This window comes from Rousettus aegyptiacus, unplaced genomic scaffold (genome assembly GCF_014176215.1).
Source record: "Rousettus aegyptiacus isolate mRouAeg1 unplaced genomic scaffold, mRouAeg1.p scaffold_m13_p_6, whole genome shotgun sequence".
NCBI classification, from domain to species: domain Eukaryota; kingdom Metazoa; phylum Chordata; class Mammalia; order Chiroptera; family Pteropodidae; genus Rousettus; species Rousettus aegyptiacus.
Genome location: NW_023416309.1, coordinates 56014442 through 56038161, shown reverse-complemented (window position 1 = coordinate 56038161; position 23720 = coordinate 56014442). Strand labels below are relative to the sequence as shown.

The window sequence follows — 23720 nt, the reverse complement described above, 5'->3', positions numbered from 1 at the left end:
TTTAAATTGATGCGTACGTTTTTTAGATAAATAAATGTATTTCTAAAGAAAAAAATAGCCTCTCTCACTCAACTACTACAAAAATCTGATTAAAAGCGTCAAAGTATTTTCAGAAGATTCCACTGGTGGAAGAAAAGTCGAGGGCCTTAGACGCTGGAGCTGTCACAGGTCTGCTCTCCAGGCCAATCAGGAAGTTCCCTGGTCAGAGGCCAGACAGGCCTGAGAAACCGACTCCTGCGACAGAGCGTCCAGAGGCCGATGGGACGGAAGCTTTGAAACTGGCAGCCACGCCACAAGTGTCCTCTCTGGAACTCAGATTCCAGGTAGGGCTCATCGACGAACAAATACACAAACCAAAAGCACAGGAAACCGAAACGGTGACCGCGAAGCGTTCGCAGGCTGGGGGAGGCTCGCCCGTCAGCTTGGACTCTGCCTGCGAGGACAGGCGTCCGGACGGAACTTGCCCTCCGCCCCAGAGTGGGGGGCGGGGAGCAGTGGTAACGGAAACGGGCCTTCTGCGACCGGCAGAATGGACAGCCTGAGATGGGGTCAGCGCAGCTAGGGATCCCCGCTCTGCTATCTGCTAGCTGATCTGGGCTGGCCTCCACCTGGGTCTGTAAAATGGGTGTAACTGGTGAGGGGTTTAAGTCATTGGAAGTTAAGCATCAAGAACAGGACCTGGACATACTATCCATCCATGTTTAAAAGGAAAAAAGACTAGGACACGTTGTATCGAGGAAACTCCTCGCCTAGCCCCACGGAGACAGTCTGCAGTCTTCACCGTGGCTCTCTCACCTCCAGGCACCTGGCGCCTTTCTGTCACGCCCTTGTGGGAGGGCCGTGCGGCTGGGGACACAGTGAGGCAGACACAGTCCCTGCCCTAGTGGAGCTCCCTGTCAAGTGCAGAAGACAGATGTTCATCAGATAATTTCACACACACACACACACACACACACACACACACACACACACACACAGCCAGGACCTGTGATGAGGCGCAGGGAGAAAAGGTGCAGGAGGCTGCGAGGCCTGACCCTGTGGGGTTGGTGGTGGTCAGGGAAGGCTTCCTGGAGGAGGTAAGGTGTTTGCACTTTGATCTGAAGGTTGAGAGAGGTCAACCAGATTAGAGGGTGTAGGGGGAGGGAGACCATTCCCAACGGGGGACGCCATGTGTGTGCTAACTACCCATCTGCCACCATTCAGCAGGCCACACAGTGAATTCCAAAAGCACAGGTGTCTGAAGCTGGAGCAACCGTCTTTGGAAACTGCTCGTGGCTAGGCCTTCAAATAACAAGGAGCTTGTGGAAAAGGACAAAGACTGAGCAGGTGCCTCCCAAGGCCAGGGAGGTAGTTCCAGGTGAACAGGAGACTTTTCCAGCAATGGAGGTAGCAAGCCTCCCCACCATCCATGCCCCCCCGCCCCCCACCCACACATACTTAATCACATTCAAGCAGAAGCCAGAGGGGTCTCCACTGGAGAAGCTACAGGGGTTGCCGGCCCTGGTGGAAAGCTCAGAGGAGACGGCCCGAGACCTCCGGCGCCGAGAGTTCGTTCCATGGCTAGCCACAACCCTCCGCGAGACACACAAGCCACTCGCAATAGACCGCGTTTCCTCCCAGAGAATCCTCTAAACGTCACACATTTCGCTATGTTCTCTGATCTTTTCTCCATCTACTCCCATGTTTCCCAAAGTGAATCACAGACTATTTATGTGATTTTAGCTAGAACAAGGACGTACAGATTTTTACTGTAATCGTTTTGTGCTTAATCTATTTATAAGCGATTCTGGGTTGTCATTTCTAGCAGTCATCAAAAGTTCCTTTTAAAATACGCGTATTTGTTTTTAAAATGGATCCTTGTAAAGAAACAATAACAGTGCCAGTGGCAAGTCCTCAGGGTGCAAGTCGGAACTCTTTTCCTGGCATGACTGACATTGGGGAAACCCCGCCAGCCCCAAATCTGTTTAATTTTTGTGTCCTGTGCTCCCACGTGGATGTGCGGCAACCTTCACTCGCCGAAGAAGAAACAGCTGGTGGCGATGTGTGTTTCTGCTGCGGGGCCAGCAGTGGAGCCCACTCAGGGGATGCTAAGGTGCCTGCACAGCCAGCATCACCCGGGCAGGGAGGACCAGGCAGGTGCTGGGCCGAGGTGGCCAGGCCGCTCGTCAGCCCCAGCGTGAGATCCCACTTTGCCCTTCTCGAGTTGTCCTGAAACGCTGAGGTCAGCCTGGGAGCAATCACGGCGTTCCAACTCAGGGCCCTCTCAGAGGCTGGGGCCATCTTGCTAGAAGGTTCCTTGGAAATGAAACAGATCTTCCAATGATTACATGTCATGCCTGGCACCTTCCATGCTTCAGGGGAAAATAAAATTTTGTGTGTTCACACACGGACGTGTGCACACACACGTTAAGGGGGCAGAACACTTCCCCCTCAGAGGAGAGGTTCTGGGCCTTCCTGGGTGAGGACATTTGTTAATGTGGTCCATGAGGACGGAACCGAGAGGTCTGTGCCCTCGGAGGCGGCTCTCGTGGAGCGGCAGCTGTGGTTCTGCATGATGCACCGATGCCCAGATCCAGGCGGAGCCCCGCAGCCCCAGTGAGGGGCTGGAGAGCGGGGTGCAGCGGCCTGGAGCGGTGATGCCTGGCGGGGCCAGCTTGCGGGCGCCGCGTGCCAAACGCCCTCGGGCCCTGGGGACTTCGCAGATTTACTATCAGTGAAGGGCAATAATCACGCGAGGAGGAGCAATTATTGCCAAATCATTTAGGATTTAAAAAATCATTGGTGAGAAGATAGAGGTCAAGAGGTGTGCTGTCAGGGGAAATAAAAAAACGCTACCTGTCAGGCCCGGGCTACACTGGCCTCCTGCCCCCAACGCGGTCCAAGGAAGATGTCGGAGACGGTGGGGTCGGACTCCCACAGAACCCAGGAGTCGGGCGAGCTGGAGGGGCAGCCCGCCCTCTCCGCAGCTTTTCCGGTTTGGGTTCGAAAAGCAGATTCATTCCTTCTTCTCAAGCATCTGTCTGCGTAGCATGGTGCGCGCTTCGCCATCCTGGGCGCCGGCGGAAGAACCCACTCTGACAGGTGATGATGTCCAGCGCCAAGGAGCTCTCACGAGAAAGCCCACGTTTCACGAATTTTCTGGTCATCCCGGGACCCTGCCAGGGGAAGCACCCTTCCCTCTCACGGGGCAGCAAACGGCAGGGCTGTGCTGAAGGAGCAGGCGGCTCGGTCTGGATTTCAGCCCCACGGGGCACACACCTACGTGGAAAGGCCTGGAGGTGGCACCCCGCACTGAGACGAGCCTAGACCTTCAGCTGGAATGCTCGGAGGAACCCAGGTGCCCTCAGACACCTGGAGATTAATTACTGAATCGCTGATTTCCCCCATGGCCTGCTACATTCGTAAAGAACAAAGTGAACCCAGCAAAACTCAAACACCACTACTTTGTGAAGTCGGACACCAGGTGTTGGTGTGGTATGGGGAAACGCACATCTGCGTAGACAGCTGGTGGGGGGCGGGGTGAAGCACAGCCCCTCTAAAACAGAAATGAGCAACGTGCTTCGCAGCCCGCCCGCTGGGGCTTCCAAGCCGTGACGAGGGACGTACCCAGGGACGCACACCCGGGGGTGTCCGCCAGGGTCAGACACCAGGGACGCGGGGAGCTGGAAGCCACCTCAGCCTCCGATGACAGGGGCCTGGCACAGAGCACTGGATCCGCACAAGGAATGCTACTCTGAAAAAGAGCTCAGATAAGCCCAAAGGAGACAGTTCCCAATACGATATTACAAGGGGAAATCAGGTTTCACGTGGCACATACAGGGTTATCCCCATTTTATGTTAAAAATGTGCATAGAGACACACACACACAAAAAAAAAAATCAGGGAAGTTAAGCATGATTTATGTTATTCTAGGTGAGTGGAATGATGACTATTTTCTGGTACTTCTGAGGTTTTCTTACTCCTTTAGTAAACATAAGTTACTTTATCATCAGATTAAAAATACTTGTGTTTTGAGGAGAGGAAAATAAAATCTTCTAAAAAGGCTCTAGGGGAGAAAAGGTTTCAGGAAAAACGAAGACGAGAGGTTCTAAAGATACCTCACGACCAGGAGATACGAGGCAAAGGCCACCTCAGAGCTGGAATTTCAAGAAACTGCGGTGGGTCTCGGACCCGGGGCCAGGGCCGCAGTGCTGGGGCCTCGGGTTCAAACACGGGTGCAGGAACGGCCGGGCCCCACCTCTCCAGATGCCGCAAGCTGGCACTGCCTCCGCAAGTCCTCCCCTAACCGGCCCCAGGGACAGCGCACGGCAGGGGGCGGGGCCTGGGCCAGGGGCGGGGCTCAGCCAACAAAGGGGCGGGGACAGGCCTTCCCTGACAGACACACCTGAAGAGGCCACGCCCCACCGCAGGCCTCACCAGGGGAGCAGACTGTTCCCAGAGCCACACAGCTAAAATTAACGCCCTGAGAACTGGGGAGCAAACGGAGGAGGCGGAGCCCACGCATTATGCCCAGGCTTCTTTGGGGAACCCCGCAGGCCTCACCCTCATTTCTGACGGGCCATCCTGAAGGCGCCTACCCTCACCACTTAATAGTGTGTCTAACTTTATTTTCTATAGTTTGTATCCCACCAACAATATTTTCATTTTGTAATATTTTTCAAAATAGAAAATGACATTGTACTACTAAATAGGCCTTTTCAAATTTCATTTACCAAATCTGAAAATTCTGAAATGCTGCCAACCTCTCCTTGAGAACAGAGTATAGCCAGGGCCGGGAGAGGGCTGGGCAGCAGGCGCGCCCCTCACCAGAGGACGAATCCTGGGTTTGATGCTAGAATTTTCTGTGAGACCGTTCTCCAATGCTGCGGTCCTCACCTGGGGGTCATTTTGCTCCCGGGGGACATCTGGCAATGGCTGGAGAATCTGTGGTTTCACGGCTGGTGTAGGGGGCTATCACCAAGCATCCCACAGTGCACAGGACGGCCCCCCCCCACCCCCCACAGAACGATCTGGCTCCAAAATGTCAATAGTGCCAAGGTTGAGAAACAGTCTTAACCGTGAAATGGAAATGCAAACAACTAAGACAGGGGATGGGGTGCGCATTTCATGAAATAAATGGGCGCGTGACAGAACCAGGGCGTGCCGAGCACGCACGGCCCTCAGAATATCCGTGGCCCTTCCTGTCCGAGCCCTGGGCTCATCTAGGAGATGGGAGCATCCAGCCCGCAAGCAATGTGCTTGGAACAGTCCCCATTTCCACTGAACCCATGCAATTTGCAACGGATGGGGCTTTTTGTGATTATGGAAAACTGCCAAAACCTTCACATCATTTGGGCTTTAGTATGAAGCGAAAAAAAAGAAAAAAAAAAAAAACCCACTGATTCAGAAGCCTTGAACCATGAGAATTAGGTATTGCTAGAAGTAATCTTTAAGGTATGTTATTCTTTGCCTTATAACTGAATCTTAGAAAAGGGCTGCTCACCTCTATGAGGTCTGAATTCCTCATCTAGTAGAATAACACCAGCGATCTGTTATGTCTAGACAATAGAGGAAAGGCTAAAATGAAAATTGGATTTGGGGAGTTACATCCATTCTCAGGGTGGGCAGAAAAGTCCTCAGTAGCAAGGAGAGAGTCCAGGTCTGGGGAAAAGCAGTTATCAAGGGAAATGACTGCTGATAACTTTATTGATTAAAAGCAGCTTGAAAAATTTAAGGTTTGCCACAGCCCGGAACTACGGCAGCAAGAAAGCTCCTCACAGGCATTTTTCATTAAAAATAAAGAAGCAGGAACACAGAATGATTACCTTGTGCATAAGACACAGTTCATCTGAAATGGCCATTTGTTGAAATACTGCCTTAAGATGTCTATACATCCTGAGGCTCGAAATAACATTATGGGTCATTTTAGAAAAACGGTGGGGTGGGGGTGTTAAGAACATACAATTGCCACCCCGACTGTCTGTCAAAGGGGGAGACAGGTGTGACAGTGGGAGGTGAAAGAGAATGATAACGTGGGAGGCAAATAAATTCAGCCTCGCCACATGCGCTCGGAGCCACCAGAGGAAATTCCTCAGCTACACGGACGCTGGTGAGGGACCGGACGGCTGCAGGAACACGACCTCGGCAGACGACCCTCCAAGAACCCAGAACCCTAACCGCCCGCCCCAGACCCCAAAGCCCCGGCACCCGCCAAATGAGGGGCCTGGATTACCCCGACCCCCGTAAGGGCCTTCGCTCCCCTTTGGGGTGTGGGGAGGGCAGCTTCTCATTCAGAATGTAAAAGATGCGATGTGGAAATAACTGGAAAATGTCAAAAAGAAAAATAGAGTGTGTGTGTGCTGGGGGTGGGGGCGGGATATTACCCAAGGTGGAACTATACAAATATAAGCAAATTTAATGTCTTCACATTCAGCTTCGTGGGTCTTACACTGCAGGCAGGGACAGTTTCTTGTTTTTGTCTGGGGGAGAGGGGCAGCTGTTTGAGATGGTTTGTGATCGCTGCTCATATAATTGTAAATACTGGTTTTTAGCGACCATTACCACAGCAGCCTTTCTCCCACTCTATAACACATTATCTTGAGAATTTATTCTAAAATACGTCCTATGAGTATGATGAATATATACATAGTTGTTCATGGTTTAAAAATGGAAAGATAAGCATCATAATTGTAAAAACAGGTACCTAGAAGAGATGGGTAGGAAGAGAAGGAAAAAGGCAGAAGCCAGACGGCCTCGAATAATTCTCGCTTTGTGGGTTTGATCTGGGAACCAAGTATTTACATAACTACAACACAAATTTAGATGCTGAAAAACCAAGTCCCTAAAATTCAGAAGTAAAGTGAATTCAGAGAGGATCCTGTTGGTGGCATACACCCAAGGAGAACTATTCCAAGGCCTTTAAAATAGGGTAAGTCTCTAGAGGGATCTACTTGAAGCAAAAAACGGACTGTCAAAAAAAGAAATTGTAAACAGGACCCGCCACCAGTCTTCCATATTCGGCCATCAGTGACCACGGTGACACTGCGCGTCACGGTCCAGTCCCCTGGCCCAGCGACACGGTACTGTCCCAGCCCGGGTGGCACTGGTGGCGCTGGTGGTGGCACGCTCCCTTTCGTGCCTGGCTTCTTTCACACAGCACACTCTCGAGATTCAAGGCTCGTGTGTACACACTCTGGGCCAAAGCAAATGACTGATGCCATCGGTATTCTTAAGAGCTGGAATTTCTGACGTGGAAGAAGGAAATACAGATATAAGATTGATGAGACCAAGTACAAACCCATAGGTGTGCATCTGAGTCAGAAGTTTCGGAATGAACTCACGATGCGTTTCACGTTTAAAGATATATATTTTTTCTGAACCTTGTCGACTAAAAAAGCTTAGCAATGATGACCAACCCAGAAACGAGAACCACTAATGTCGTGATGATGGTTTCTAAATGCTATTTCCCACGGAAGTCAGCATGGCTCCTTGGGGGGGCGGTGGAGTCCAGGCCGAGAGCAGGAAGTGCGCAAGGCCGCTGGGACACATCCTGCCACCCCTGAGACACGGGGCTCGGGTCAAACCACTCAGACGCCAGTCTGAAGGCCCCCACTGGTCACAGATGAAACACTTTGAACATCAATAAGATAATAACTGCAATGGACCGAAACACATAAAGTATGTTTACGTGTATTTATGGTATACGTATTTTGAAATCTTTGTCACCCTGAGAGGATATTAGAGAACAGAGTTATCGTTTTGAAAATTAATAAGTGAACAACGTGTAAATAGTCATAAAAATGGGCTGTAACTCATGAAATAAAACAAAATCCTGAGTCTACGTTGGAATAAATAAACAATGGGAGAAAAAAAGGAAAGCCCTTCCCCACAGTAAATTCCAGTACATATAGACAAGACGATGAAACAAAAAATGGCCACTTGGCAAACAGTACTAGCTGTTTCAGGAAAGAATTATCAGTGGATGCTAAAGTAATGAAGGGAAAAGAATGAGAGGAAAGAGGATATTTACACAGTATCAAGTGCTCTCCCACAAGACACATATTAGTTACAAAAGGACAAACAGTAACTTCGTAATAGTGAACCTGGGCAGGCTCCACCTCCACTGGGACCAAAGAGAACGTCACCAATGACAGGGCAGGGGATCATCACACGCCTGTGGATGGCATGTACCTAGAGGGCACAGCACTGTTTCTGGGAGATTCCTGTCGAAAATGCATAACCCAAAATCGAATCATGGGGAAACATAAGGAAATAACCAAACCGAAAAACATTCTACGAAATAACTGGCCAGGACTCTTCAAAGATGCCATGGTGCTGAACCACACAGAAAGACTGAGGGGCTGCCCCAGAGTAAAGGACGCCAGGGGACATGACTGCTAAATGTAAGTGGCCCAATAAAGGTATCGGAGGGACGGCTGCTGACGTCTGCAGAAGGGTCTCTAGGTTAAGAGTCTTGCAATCAATGCTTACACCTGAAACTAACGTAAACTAATACTGAATGTCAGCTCTGGCTGAAATATTAAAATTAAGTAAAAGCATTCGAAGGAGATCTAAAAAAAATAGTCTTGTGTCAGTGCTAACTTCCTGATTTTATAATTGTTCTATCATCCTTATGTAAGATGTTAGCATTTGAGAAGTCGGTTTAAGGGTACATGGGAATTCTTTGCATTACTTTTGCGACTTTTTTGTAAATGTGAAATTACTTTAAAACGAACAGCTAAAAACAACTTTTTAAAAGTGGTTATTAGTTGATAATTATTGAAGCTCAGAGATGGGTACCTGGAGATTCACTTAGCTACTCTCTCTAGTTGCAGAGATATATAAAATGTTCCATGATAAAAAGTTAAAAAGAGGTTTAAGATACAAAACAGCCACATGCAAAGTATAGACATTGTGAGATTTGATTTAACCCAATCGATGTAGACGAACATTTCTGAGACGGCCAGGGGCACTTGAAGACGGATGGGTATTACATAATACTAATGAGTTACTAATGATTTGGGGGGATAGGTTTTCTTTCATTGTGATAAAATACACATCGGATTTACCACTGTAACCATTTTAAAGTGCTCAATCAGCGGCATTAAACACATTGACAATATTGTGTGACCATCACCACTGTCTGATTCCAGACATTTCTGTCACCCCAAAAGGGGACCTAACCAGTCACCCCAGTCCCCCCCGACTCCCAGCCCCTGGCGACCACTACTCTACGTCCCTATGGATTTGCCTATTCTGGACATTCCATATAAATATATGATATATAAACTGCGGCCTCTGTGACTGGCTTCTTTCACTTACCATGTTTTCCAGGTTCACTCACATTATATCGTTTATCAGTACTTCATTCTTTTTATATATAGCTGAAATATCCCATTGGGTGAACATACCACACTTAGTTTGTCACCCATTCGCTGAGGACCATCTGCACTGTTTCCAACTTTTGGCTACTGTGAATAAGGCCCCTATGAATCATGATGGATAGCTTTTTATCTGAACGCCTGTCTTCGATGCCTCTGGACACATACCTGGGCGTGGAATGCTGGGTCGTGCGGGAAGTCTGTGTCTAACTTACTGCAGAACTACCTTCCACGGTGGCTGTTTTTCATAGAGGTGACTCCAGTTCACACTCCTACCAGTATGGAGGTTCCAATCCCTCCGCGTTCTTGCCAATACTTGTTTTCCGGTGTGTTTTTGTTTTTGTCTTAGTTATTATGGGTGTCCAGTGGGTATGAGCGGGACTTCACTGTGACACTTAACATCTTTTTGTGTGCTTCTAAGCCATTGTTAGGTGTTTTAAAGCACTGCATAGTCAAAAATAACCATCTTTTTTTGAAAGGCATACTATAATATGAAAGGATAGAGTAACGATAAGTCTGAGATTGGCTTTAAAACACAGGAACAAAAGAAAAACACGTAAGTTTTTAAAAAGAAAGAAAAGGGATAGAAAAAGGGAATTTAGTAAAATCTTTTAACTGTTGAATTGGGCGATGGATATATAGCGGTAATCACTGGACCATTTTCTCTGCTTCTGTGTATATTTGTAATTTATCAAAACAAACAAAAAAGAAATTCTGCCCTATAAAACAAAGTCATGAAAAAACGGGTTACTTATGTCTGCAGTCTTCATTCACTGAAACGCAGGCCTCTTTTTCTCCGCCAGCTTCATGGGGTACTTCCTGGATGTTTCCTGGGCCCCCAAGACCCTGTGCCTTCTGACATCTGTGAATACTGGGGTGCAGTGGGCGTGGCGGGGGTTCCGAGCACAGAGGTTCCCGACTTGCGTGGCGGAGGACCGTCGTCCTCCGGCACCGTGTGAGACCAGTGCTCTAGACTGGAACTCACATAGGAAACTCAGGTCCCACAGCAGTGGAGGCCACGGGGGTCCTGGGGCACCGGCCTCACCACAGGGCACGGATACTGTCCCCTGGTGCCATGTCGAAGCCGGGCAGCAGGGCAGCCTGGGGCCAACTACAGACTCATGTCCAGTTTCTTTAACGATGCTCTGAGGACACCGCCGGCCGGAGTGGACCAGCTCCCCGCGCCCTGGGATGGAGACGTGCACTGTGGACACCGAAGTCATAACTGCTTTTTTTTCTTTTAGAGATGCATGCTTGGAAGGCCAACTATCTCCAAACAGTCGTTAATGCAAAGGCAACGAGATGCGTGATTTTATTTTACATAGTGTTTTAATCTTGCTATCTATTGTCTTTCCAGGGAAATATTTGTAATATACGAATAGGCTTTGTCAATTCTTATCCTTCCGGAAAAAAAGCAAATGTCACTTGGAAAAAGCCAGAGGCATTTCTGCTTCTCACTCTCACACCGAAACGGATGTAACAGGTTAAAAGGTGCAGTGGGCCCCCGTTGCTGTCTTTCCCACGCTTCCAGCCAAATTGGCTCTCACGGCGGGGTCCACCCGCGGCTGCCGGCCGACCTCCGCAGCCTGCCTGAGGCCTGGAGCCCCGCGTGCCCCACGGCTGCCCCTGCGTAGTGCCCCGGGCCTCCCCAGAGAGCCGCCTCCACCACGCGTACTTGTCAGAGCATCCTACCTGGTGGGCCTCCACCCCCATCTGCTGCAGGGCAGACTCGAAAAACTCGGGAGAAGGTTTCCCCACCACCTCGGCTTCGATTCCACAGGCGTACTGGGGAGAGAGAAGGGGCGAAGCGACAGGTGAAGGCCCGACCTGCGGCGGAGGCCTCCCCCTGGGGACTCAGGGAAGGAGCACCGGGACCGCGCACCGTGGGCCAGGGGCCTCCCAGGGGCGGGGCGCATGCGCTGGGAGACCACCCGCGGCAAGAGCGGGGATGACGCCACGTGGGGCCCAGTGGGACACTCGGGGCCCCTCCCCACCAGGCACCTGCCACCTGCTCGAACACCCGACCGTAACGAGAGGTGGCCTGCAGCTGGCAGGGCCACTGGCGTCACTCGGGCACCCTGGCCCGTGTTCTCACTACTTCCCCCTGCCGCCCAGCTCCGTCACAGCCCCGCCAGGAAAGCAAGGCCCAGGGCTCCAGCGCCTGTCTAGCCATCCCTCCCACCTGCGTGCAGGGCGGTGACCGGAGCTGACCTGGGCGGGAGCCTAGGCCAGGACAGCTGGGCAGGCCTGGGTCAGAGCGGACGCCGGGGAGCCCCATCTGAGCCTAGCCTTGCGAACGGGGAGGGGGTCAGGAAGGAGCACCCACCGGGTCAAGGCGGGCAGTGCTGGGGTGGAGGAATGGGAGGGACAGGAGAGAGGAGCGGCCAGGGCAGCTGGGGGGCCAGGCCCCAGAGGAGAGGGAGCGCTTATGTTTTCAAACAGGAGGGCCTACTTTGAAAACATAAACGGCAATGTGGCCGTGGAGCACACCCGCTTCTCCAGAAAGGTCAGAAACACCCCGGGGGCCCCGAGGTCGGAAGCGGGCGCGGACAGACCCACGCAGGTACCTCGAGCGCCTTCATGTAGGCACCGACGTCCAGCATCAGGGCGGAGGTCTCCTTGTAGTAGCGCCTAGGGGAGAGCAGAAGGGGACACCTGAGCTGAGCCCACGCTCCAGGACGCGCCCAGAGACACCGCCCTGTCCTGGCTCTGCCAGCTCAGGAGCACTGAGTCACGGGGGAGGGTCCGTCCACACGCCATGCTGAGAATGACTGACGGAGATCAGCACAGCGGAGCCCCGAGGCGGGCCGCCACTCGGGGTGGGAGAGACGGTGGGCCAGCAGCTGTCAGAATGGCCCCCCGCTGCCAGCCTTGTGGGGCCCCACCGCGGTGGTTAACGGGGGACCCACGGGGCAGATGGATCCAGGGAAAGACAAGAGACCTGTGTTCTGGGAAGGGCAGCCCCACAGAGCACGTGGGGAACCCCTAACTGCTAATAATTAACCCCTAATTACCGCCTGGAGAACAAACCCCATTAGTTCCACAGTGCCCTGCCGCGTCTCCTATTAGCCAGAGGTCAGAGGGCGCCAGATGCTTTCAGAGACGACGACTACGCCCCCCCCCCCCCCCCCCCCCCCCCGCCGTCTCACTGGGGACTAAGACAGCTCGGCTCTCGGGACGCCCCTCACACGATCCTTCTCCCTTCCCCACACCCTTCAAATCTGGGCGACATTAAACGGCAGGTATGCACGGAGCCAAACAGAAGAGCGAAGCGTGCTGACCTCGGGTCCACATCTGCGCTCCGCTGCTCTTTAACGGCGGGACTCTGAGTAGCACTGGGCCTGAGTTTCCCAGTCCGAAAAATGGGCAAAAACAAGACAAAACAGAACAGTACCCACCTCGTGGATCATTGAAAGCCTTGAACAGAATAATGCGTGCAAAGTTCCTAACACGCTGCCTAGCATACGGCAACTGCTCAAAATACAGTGAATATCACTGTAAATAGCTGTTCAGCCAGACTGGGAAACAGGCGGTCAGCTCAGAGCTAGGGAGGAAAGAATGAACACAGGTCTAATTTGTGAGGCTGAAACCTGTTCTGTGCCTATATGAAAAATGAGCTGCCCCAGGGCTGTGCCCTTCCTCCAGCTCTGCTGTGCCCAGGGACGCTGCCTGTCCTTCCCTGGCCCACCTGAGGCCTTGAAGGCTGCTGGAGTCCATGCTGCCCACCTGCATTCATGCACCCGGAGCTCAGGTGAGACACGCACTCTCCGCTCTGCGTTCTCTACCGCCACCATTAGCCTCTGGGCTGAACGAGGCGGGCTGTAGGGCTTCAGCTAAACCTTCGGCCCGGCAAGGGCTGGTCGCCCGCCACTCACCCCGGTCAGGCAGATTCGGAGCCACAGCCCATCTGTTGCAGCTGTGGGGCGTCCCCTGTTGTGACGGGACTCATTGGCCTCCAAGTGAACCCCAGGCCTCTCCAACAGGGTCCAGGCTCTGTGCTCTGTGGGCTACCCCACAGGACACAGACGAGCTGGGACGCTGCATGCGTTCAGGAAGGTGCCTGCTAGTCAGAGAGAACTACCACCTGCTCACAGAGCTGGGACCTGCAAATACTCCCCCTTTTAAAGGGTGACCCCCAAAACAGGCTTAGAGGTCCATAATTGCATTTGTCTTAAAGCCAGGATGCACACGTGTATTCCGCATTTATACGGCCTACAAAAAGCTGCCTTTTATTTTTCCCATTTCTACAATCAACTACTTTGGCATGAAGATTTCCTTAGCTACGCAGGCCCAGAGTCGTAAGGAATCATGAGTAAAGCCAAGTCTGGCTGAAAGGAAGAGGGAGATGCGGGGTCCTAGGGCCTGAGCTCACTGGCACTGAAGCTGGCATCTGTTAGCTCGGTCCCCAGACATGCAGGACACAGCTACCTCACCCCTTGGCAGGACTCGGGGACACTCCCAGACCCAGGCTGCCCCCTAGGCACTCCTGGTCTGGGGGGGGGGGGAGCAGAGAAGTCCACAGACAAATATAAATATGAAAGGACAAGACACAGGCCATGAGGAGAGCATGTGTTCTCTGCGGTCAGCTCGAGCAGGCCAGACGCGCTGGGGACAGGGACCCAGGGAGACACCCGCCCTTGTCCCCTCGCCCTCTGCCTGATGACCGCTGCCGGAGGGAAAGAACGGGGGAAGCGTGAGTCCAGACTGGGAGGGAGGGGGACGAGGGACATGCTGACGTGAGCCAGGACAGAGGACAGGGTGAGGAAAGAATGCGGCCAGCATGGGAGAGGCTCACCCAGAAGGCAAAGGAAAAAATTACAGAACCCAGCCACAGGCTCGGCTCCGTGCGGCGCGGAGGATTCTGGGGGCCTCCGACCCAGCGCCCGGGCCCGGCCGGAGGAGGCAAAGGCTGGGCGGCCTCCTTGACGGAGAAACCTCCCCAGGACGGCCATGCGGCCCAACTTCCGTCTGTCTCACACTCCCCGGGTCCTTCTTCCCAAGTGACGGAAACCTGCACTTTTTTAGGCTTAACGATAGTTCTGATGTGAGGGAAAAAAACGTACATCAGCTTAAAATACACAATTAAAACTGTCTTTGTTACATGAATTTTTAGACTCTAAAGAAAAAACTGACTTCCACAAACCAAAATTAGAAACCTCACTATTTCTCGTTTAGCTGAATCGGAGCTTGTTTTTACAGTGGCCAGAACTTTTCTTGATTTCTCATTCATTCGGGAAAACAAAAAGACATCTTGGAGGCCATCTGTTAGCTGAAAACGTTTTTAGAGACACAGTAAGGACAAGTACCTGTTAATTTTTTTAAATAGAAAAGCCCGAGTTACTCCCGAAACATAAAAGATTCGCTATATTTATCTTCTGGTGCCGGCGTAACAAAGGCGGCGAGAGGCCTGGCCAGACGCCGCGTGTTCCTGCCGCGAGGCAGCAGCGCGGGTGCCGGAGAGGCGGGGCAGGCCGGGCGGCGCGGTCGCAGAGACGTTATGCTTTATTCTTCTGCCCTTCCGATTATTCAGCACAACCTCCCTTCGAAATGACCACCTGACCTTTCCGACAAGAGCCATTAACCTTCCATAGACTGTCACATAAACAGCTTAATTTTCTGACTGAGGCATGACAGAAGAAATTACCAAGGCAATTCCCTCTCTCGGTCCAAACAGATGCCAAATGTAAATCAGCCCGTTCCCAGGAGCAGGGCATTCTGCCCCGGCGCACCCGCCAGCCGGCCTCCCCCGGGCCCCGCTCGGCCCCGCTCCGGTGGAGGGCAGCCCCCCGCCGGTAGTGACCCCCCACTCGGACGTGACAGCAGCTCTTCACGAGTCCTTGGGCTGTCCCGGGAAGCTGAGACCAGTTCCTTCTCTTGTTTCTGAGCGCCCACTGCGCAGCCCAAGCCAGAACCCCCGGCGGCTAGAGGCCCTACTAATCGCTCCCTCCTCAAACGAACCCTTGCTGACTATGGAATCTGTGGCAGAACTACAAAGCTAAGAGCAACTGATTCGATACTTCCTCTTTTCGACAACATATCTCTTTTGACTACTCCCCATTATCTGAAATAACAGCTTTCAGTAATTAGAGACGATTTAAAGAAAAAAGTTTTAACAAAAGTTACAGCAGACCTTCTTCATTATGTTGTTATCTAGTCGGGGTCAGTGACACGAGGGGTCCCTAAAGGACCAAGGCCGGCACGTGGATGGGCGAAGCAGGCCAGGTTCTGTGGTCTGCAGTGACCGACACACAAGGCTGGAAGGCCGGGACGGGGCTGCGATGGTTAATTTTACACGTCAACTCGGCGGGGCCCAGGGACCCAGACGTCTGGTCAAACGTTCTTCTGGATGTTTCTGAGAGAGTGTTTCTTGGATGAGAGCTACCGTGAAACCAGTGGGCTCTGAGGAAGGCAGACTCCCCTCCAGAGCGTGGTGGGCCTCGTCTCATCAGAGGACAGCCTGCACAGAGCAGAGTCTGACTTCCCTGAGGGAGAAGGGATCTCCCAGCAAACAGCGTCTGGACTCAGACTGCAACTCTTCCCTGAGTCTCCGGCCTGACAACATGGGACTTCCCTAACCTCCACAATCAACTCCTCTTTAGAGAGATCCACATCGTGTTGGTTCTATTTCTCGGGAGAACCCTGACTAACGCAAGACACATCCTATCTGTAGGATAAACACACTAGAATGTTTTTAGTTCCTAAAAGAAATAGACTCTCTTTCCTTTCCTGAAATTTCTTTCGTTTGCCTATTTCGATAGCGATAGAGCCAAGAAGAACTATCTCTCTACCGCGTGTAGAAACAGCATAAGGTGAACGGCACCCGACCGCGAAGTGTGGGAAGGGGACGACAGGAAGGGGCGGGGTCTGGGTGGACCGGAACTGCCGGGCAGTGGCTGCAGCTAAGCTGAGGTGCGCCCAGGAATGTGGAGCCCAGCACTGTCGGATCTTCTGAGTTTTCAAAAGATCCGGAAATCTGGACATTTCATGTAAAATCTCCCAATTCTTAAACATGGGCTCAAAAAAGTTCGAGATCTTTGTGGACCAAATATCTGCTCTAGAACATAGCCTAGGGGTGACGAGCATGGCTTTGCGTGGCACTCCTGGCCCTGCCTGCACTTCCTTCACCCCCAAATGCCTCAACACACCCACCTGTAAAATGGCCGTTAAACTCTCTAGAGCTCACAGGGCTGTGGCTGGAATTAAACAAGACGGAGCACGTAAAGGGCTTGGCAATGGCCGGCGGCCAGATAAACAGTGCCTCCCTTGTCTATTCTCAGAGTGGGCCCCGTTGGGCAGGCAAAGGCAGGAAGTCCCCGACCAGCAGCGTGGCAGCTGGGAAAGGCTCCCCAGAGATGGCCCTGGACTTCCTGTACCGCATGAGAAACTGGGGTGGGACTCCGGTGTCCCTGCGACTTAGGAGAGCCTGTGATTCTAAAATCCTGGCACTGCTTCTGTGGACGACAGCCTAAATCTGCACGGCTGTCTGGAAAATAACTGGGTGGCATGCAACGCGAACCTCACCACGCACCCCCTCTGAAGCGCGCAGGCACCCATCATGGCGCTACTTAGCTAGCAAATCAGAAACAGCCAAACGAGCATCAGCGGCCGTCAGTTAAAAATACTGCAGGATGTGCACATGAGCGGTGACCAGGCCCCAGGGTTACCTAACTGCACGGAAAGTCGCTCTCAAAACATTTAGGAAACCATCAAAACCGGGTGACAAACTAGGGCAAGTTCAATGCCGATATGCATACACCCCTTTGTGAGCATCTGTCTGTGCAGGAAACCACTGGGAAAGACACCCAAAATGCTAATGGCTGCTTTCCTCGCGCCACGGGGCTGAAAACCCTTTTCATTCCCGTCTTTCTCTCATCCGTATTCTCTAATTTTTCTTCAATGAACACGTGCCGTCTTGGTGGTAAAAGATGTTAAGAAAAATAATCAACAGGTGTTTTTTTTGTTTTTTTTGTTTTTTTTTTTTCAGAAAAAGATGGCGAGGTCCATGCTACAGACTCACAGAAAAATGGTCAGGAAATCACTTGACAGAGACCACGCTCTGCACCCAGAGGGGTGGGCATGGGCCCGAGCATCCCGCAGGCCTGCAAGCCTATTTTTCCCTTCTTAGGTGTCCCCTTGGCACAATCCCTCAACGCCTCGTGCTGTGTCCTGTGCGGATGCACCTTCCTCCCGTTTGCTCTAAACTTGGGATGATCAACACTTCCCGTGTGAGATCTCCAAGAGGTCTCCGTCTGCAATGACTGTCTCCTGACCCGGCCTCTCCCAGCCCAGGGCCCACAGGGGAGTTCGACCAACCAGCTCCTGAGCATTCTGATCACCTCAAATAGTACTAAACAAAAGGAAGAAATGAAAAGGCACGAAAAGGGGGAGAGGGGAAAGGAAGTCGCCCTGTGCCCACCCCGCGCTCACTTTTCTGCACCCTCCTCTACTTGGTTCTGCAAGTCAGAGACCCACAGAGCATCGCAAAGCAGCCAGAGATGACTCTCCCTGGAGCCGACTCACCCTCTCCCCAGTGATATGAGCACAGGGTTGTCCAGCTCCATGAGCACCTGGAAGGCTTTATTCATGTTCTGGTAAGAAAAACTTTCTCCTGCATCGGCAATCACGACGCAGTTTGGGTTGGACGTGTCGACCTGAGCAAATTCTGAGCGGACTCCTGGAAAGAGAGAGAGAAAGGAGAAAGCCGAGGGTGACATGCCTACCTCCTCCCGTCCCCTGGACACCTTCTGTGTGCCCTGCCTGTCTGCCCCTTTCTGGTCCCCACATGCGCCATGCCGGAGGGGCGTGGGCAAGGAAGGGGTGTTATTCCTATTGCATAGGTGATGGAATCCCAGCTTCCCACAGTTAGACGGCTAGTTAGGAGAAAGACTGGTCCACCCCAACACCGGCATGACCCTGAAGCACCCTTAGTTCAAAGCCACAGGCAGGAGACCCACAGCTTTGCAACTAAGAAGGGAGATCTGCCTGGAGGACAAGATTCCCTCATGTTGGATGAAACGAGGCTGCTTGCAACCTGTCTAGGGTTGGCACTGCTGGCCCCAAACTGTAAGAACCACCGACGCACGTGGGCCGACCCCCTCGGAGACGGGACACACGTACGTCCTAAGCAGGGGCAGAGTCCCCACCGGCCCGGTTTGCCAGCCCCCGTAGAAAAGTCTCTTCCTCCTTCTCCTCTACCCTCCCCCATTCTGAGTTAAAAGGGGGAAACGTTGCGAGGATAAATCAAGTCATCGGCCTCATATTTTCAGTTCCTAGGAAGAAACATACTCTCATCTGCGTGTTAGATGTTGACCTTTCTGCATTGAAAAAAATTGGAGTAACCAGAAAGAGACACCGCTTCATTCCCAGGAGAGTGGTGAGAACCAAGAAGCCGACGCCAGCGAGCGCTGAGAGCGTGCGGGACCGCGGCCACCCCCGGAGGGACGTGGAGGGGCGCCCTCCTCTGGGGAAGGGCTGGCGGTCTGCAGGTCGCACACCCGCCTGCCCTGCGACCCAGCAGCTCCGCCCCAGGCGTTCATGAACGGTCTGCACAGGAACGTCCACCGCAGAGTGATCCCCAAGAGCCTAAAGCTGAGCCTAAAGCCGCCCAGGTGTCCGCCAGCAGGGGCAGCGGGGGGCTCGCTGGATGAACACCGCTCCGCGGTGAAAGGGATGCCTGACCACACGGCAGAGTCTTACACACAGTACCCTGGGCCAAAGGACCCATCCACCCAAGGCTACTGTGAAAGGAAGTGGACTCAGCAGGCTGGGCTGCTCAAACCCTGTACATCCCGAAGGCAGGCTGCCTTCAGCACGGGCCCCCCGCCAGCTTCAGGGGATCAGCTGAGCCCTAGAAGGAGTGGCTTTGCGGGCCCAGGTCCCCAGGCCACGCTGACTCAGTTTGACATCTGGGAGACCTGAGATGAGCAGCCATGGTCAGCCACGTGGGCACCGCACACCTACCTGACTGACCCTAATCAAAACCCTGGACACGAGGTCCTGGTGAGCTTCTCTCGGGTGAGGACACTTTGCATGCACTGTCACACATCACCGTGGGGCGGATTAAGCACATTCCAGGGCAGCTTCATTGGAGGGGACAACTGGAAGGTCACGCCTGGATTCTCCCGCGGTTTGTCCCCTCAGGCATCGCTGCCCTTTGCTGAGTTTAATCTGTTTTCCTTCAGTGTGATAACCATGTGTGTGACAGCTTTTCTGAGCCCTGTGAGTCCCTTCTCGCAAATCGTCAAGCCTGAGGGTGGTCTTGGGGACCCCAACACAACCAGACGTTGTATGATTCTGTTTATATGACACTCTACCCAAGGCCAACTTATGTACAACGGGAAAAATTCAAATAGCGGGTGTCGCGAGGGGAGGCGGGGACTGGCTGGGAAGGGCCTGGAAGGGACCTTCGGGGTAAGGACGAAGCACTGGATCTTGACAGGATTTGGGGTTACACAGACGGATGCACTTGTTCAAACTGGGCAAAAGCACGCTTGAGGTGTTTGCGCTTCACTGAACACAAATTTTATGTCAAAAACCCTGTAAACAGACACTGATCTCTAGTTAATGATGAGCTGAGGTGTACCAATACCTGCAATTTATTTTGAAATGCATCAGAGAGATGGGTAGATGGATGTGGGGGTGTGTCACACAGAAAAGGGTAAAATGTCATTGGTAAAATCAAGGGGATGGGCATACGAATAAATATTCTTTCGGCTCTGCTGTCATGTTTGAAATTTTCCAAAATAAAATGTTTGGGAGGAAAATTCATCGACAATTAAACGTGAAAAAAGATTCGCAGTCCGAAAACACGGGCACCTTTTTACGGACACCGCAGACGTAGGCCCGCGCCTGACTCACGGTGACCGCTCGCTGAATTTTCCTCTCCTCTCGGCCTGCTCCGCCCTGCACCTCCCTTTGCCTTGGGAAGGGAGGTTTTCTTTCCTACGTCTTTCTGTTTCTTGGGAGACCTGTTCTAGAGACACTGGCGGGGATCCTAGGTCACAGAGGAAGGATTCTGAGAAACGTGTTTTCTAAACGCCGGGCATGACGTGCTCAAATGGCACCATAGTTACGGATTTGACGCTTGGACCTTTTGGGGAGCACTGCCACCTCTGGGCGCCCCCACACCTGCCAGGATGCAGAAAAGCATGCCCACCTCTGCCAGTGGTTCGTAAATAAAAATATCAAGTGCAGAGGAAGGAAGAAGACTCAGTGCGATGACAGAGAAACGTCCTGAATTCTGAAGCTCTGCTTATGTCTTTGCTTTTTACATATTCAGAGGCACAAGACATTTCTGTCCCTTCCCCTTTGTTCCAGAAAACTGCCCCCTGGGGGTCAGAGTAGCTCTTTTCCTGTATCCAGACTAATATCTGGATATAAACCTTGTGCCATTTGCCAAAGCGGGACTGTTTTTCACAAATATAGTTCAGGCTACGGGCCAGACGTCAGACACGCACAGACCTCAATCTGCCTCGTCATCCTCTCCCTCCCTCTACCTCACCCCCACCCTCCAGAAGCTACGATTTTGCCCCCTTGACATCCCCTGCCCTTCTAGGGACCCTCTGGTATGAGGCCAGGGGTGGATGAGGCGCATCGGGTTCCCACCCACAGGCCCATGAACAATGGCAGCAGACCCAGGTGTTACCTCTGCGTCCTTCCCAGTGGTCTGGCCCAGGTGGGAGGGATGTCCTCCCCAACCCCCACCCTGAAAGGGGGTGCCTTCACCCCACCAGGTCCCAGGGCCCGGTAGACCTACCGTCGTGGACGAGCAGGTGCGGCCGAAGGCCTCGCTCCCTCAGGATCCGGCAGGCGGCCGGGGCCGGGGCGGTCACCTCGCCCTCGGAGATGTCGTAGCCCAGCTGCCGGAGCAGCGCCACGAGGCGTCCGCGGGACTTCTGCGACTCGTTGGTGCAGAACCGCACCTTCAGCCGGGACCGCTTCAGTCTGCGGGCGGGAAGGACAGGAGGAGGCTGCCGTTACCACGGAGAGCGTGTGGCCTCCCGGGAGGGGCCTAGGTGGATGCTCCTAGGTGGACGCTCCTCCAAGGACGATTGGGTCACCAAGGTCCCTGAGGTGGGCCTCGCCTGACCCCAGAGCGTTCGGACTGGGCTTTCTGAGCTGGAGCGGAGCCCTCCCAGGGGCCCTGAGCTCATTGCCGTCCCCCCTCAGCTCGGCGCACCTGAGACGCCCCCACCTGGCCTTTGCTCATGCCTCTCTCCCCGCCTGGGACGCGTCGGACTCCCTTGGCCTGGGACACACTGCCTCTCCACACGTGCCGATTCTCCCCCCTTCAGAAACCCACTCAACACCTCCCCTCGCCACACCATCCCCTGGCTAAAGGTCACCTCTGATCATTTCTAGCACTTTCTCTGTGCCTTTCCGCAATAATTAGCACTCACACTTTGCATCTGAGCTACGCATGCCTCGTTATGTCTGGATCCATATTTCCCCCGAAAGGGAGAAGGCCGAGGGGCCAGGCGGGGGTGTGCCAGCTTGTCCTTGTCACTGACGCAGCTGTGAGGTCAGGAAGGGCATCTGTCCCGCTCTCCTCAGCATTTGCTGAATGACTGACGGGTGTCGAGTCCAATGACTGATGGTTGCTGAGAGGTACCCTTCCTACGGCCACCCGACCATGCGTGCCCTTCCCCAAGGGAGTCCCAGACCTGCAGCCCCCCTCCCCCACGGGCCCCCACAAAAACAGACAGGACTCAGCAGTGAGAACACCGATTCCCCCGTTCCCATGGGCCAACAGGTGCGATTCGGGGAGAAATGTGCAGATCTACTGACAGCAGACCCGGAGGCTGACAATGTCTTAATCGACGGCCCAGGTGAGTCAGTCCTTTCTTAGTATTTGTCTTTCCTAATCAGAGGGTTATGAATTATCAATTAGGCTTCGTGGTTAATTGCCCTTCATAAAGACAGCTTTCGTATTTTTAATTAGGCAGTTAATTATTGTAACTAATAGCATCACCTTGTATATTATGGACAGATCTTCATCGATTGGCGCCCGGAGCGTGTGATTCACACCCGAGTTAATGGAGCAGTTGAGCTGAAGAAGTGCAGGGGGTGCCGGGGGACTAATTACCGCTAATGAATTATGATGTGACCTTCTCAGAACAGTGAACAATCGGCGTGGCAGTGAGATGACAGTGCCTCACATCTGCTGCTCCAAACACAACTTCGGATGCCAACGAAAAAACGAGTGAATAACAGAACCCGCTTCGGCCCACATCAACCACTGACTGGTCTCTGAAGTCCCAGCGTAAGTTCATACAGAACATCGCCTTTAAAATCAAAGTGACGGTTTAGGATTGTCAGGCCCTGAGCAATCTTGCAGGAAATGTTTGGGGAAGTCCCCTCCTTATGGGTCTGTCCACTCACGCCCCCTGACCGCACCCCCTGTCATGCATGTTTCTGTCACCCAGGACGCGTCCTGACCACTTGGGACAAGTCCCAGTTCCTCTCCTCATTGTTTGTAGTCAGTGAACATAATAAAAGCGCTCATTATTGTTAAAATAGTAAATCGTGATTACATCACGCTGAGCCTTACCTGAGGCTCGGTGTCTGTGATCTGATTTCATCCTCTGAGGACAGAGCCACACAGTCTGTGTCCCCCACACACATCCCCAGCGCAAGGTGCCCGGCGTGCAGGTGGCAGTCCCTAAGTACGTGCTGATGGAGTAAATGAGCCAGGCAGGGAAGAACCACTATCCCCGTCCCAGAGACAAGAAGATGAGGTGCCAGGAGGCAGAGACCCACAAGGTCACACAGCTTGTAAGAAGCAAGGTGACAGCTGGCTACGGCTACACGGTGGCACCATGACGGGCAAGGGCCAGCAGCCCCAGACCGGCCCAGCTCTTCCCGCCGGAAGGAAACGGACACTTGGCAAGTGGGGACAGGTGACATGGGGTGTGCTGTGTGCGCTTAGGGACCGAGAGTGTGCGAGGATCGGTCCACGCTGAAGGCGAAGCCCTCGACACCCAATGCTCCGCACTGAACTGTGTCAAATGAGGTCATCGGGGTGGGACGGGGATGTGATAGGATTAGTGGCTTTATAAGAAGACACAGGAGATCTCTCTCTGCGTGCACGAAGAAGGGGCCACATGAGGACGCGGCAAGGTGGCCACCTGCAAGCTGGGAAGAGCGCTCTCGCCAGAAACCGACCCTGCTGGCACCTCGACCTTGGATGTCCGGCCTTCAGAACTCTGAGAAAATAAACTTAAGTGCCCAGTCGTGGTATTCTGCTGTGGTAGCCCAAAGAGACCAAGACAACCGAGGTACCAAACCCCCCGCATCTCTTCATGGGGTCTGCTGCCAGATGTCACAGATTTGGCCTTGGGAGGCCTGGGGCATAAGGGTTCA

General features: G+C 53.0%; 1 protein-coding gene across 3 annotated transcripts in view; it reads right to left on the bottom strand.

Annotated features, from left to right (window-relative positions):
• Positions 1-23720, bottom strand: part of LOC107500587 (phospholysine phosphohistidine inorganic pyrophosphate phosphatase) — a 79445-nt gene that overhangs the window by 46187 nt on the left and 9538 nt on the right. For 2 of the 3 annotated variants that reach the window (XM_016125988.2, XM_016125989.2), the window contains exons 2-5: positions 21115-21302; positions 17880-18033; positions 11927-11990; positions 11052-11144 (exon numbers count right to left, since the gene is read on the bottom strand). In XM_016125988.2, the coding sequence (XP_015981474.1) occupies positions 11052-11144; positions 11927-11990; positions 17880-18033; positions 21115-21302 (499 nt within the window). Of the gene's footprint in view, positions 1-5641; positions 7224-11051; positions 11145-11926; positions 11991-17879; positions 18034-21114; positions 21303-23720 lie in introns of those variants that run through there. The other variant, XM_036222744.1, reaches the window with a different exon arrangement.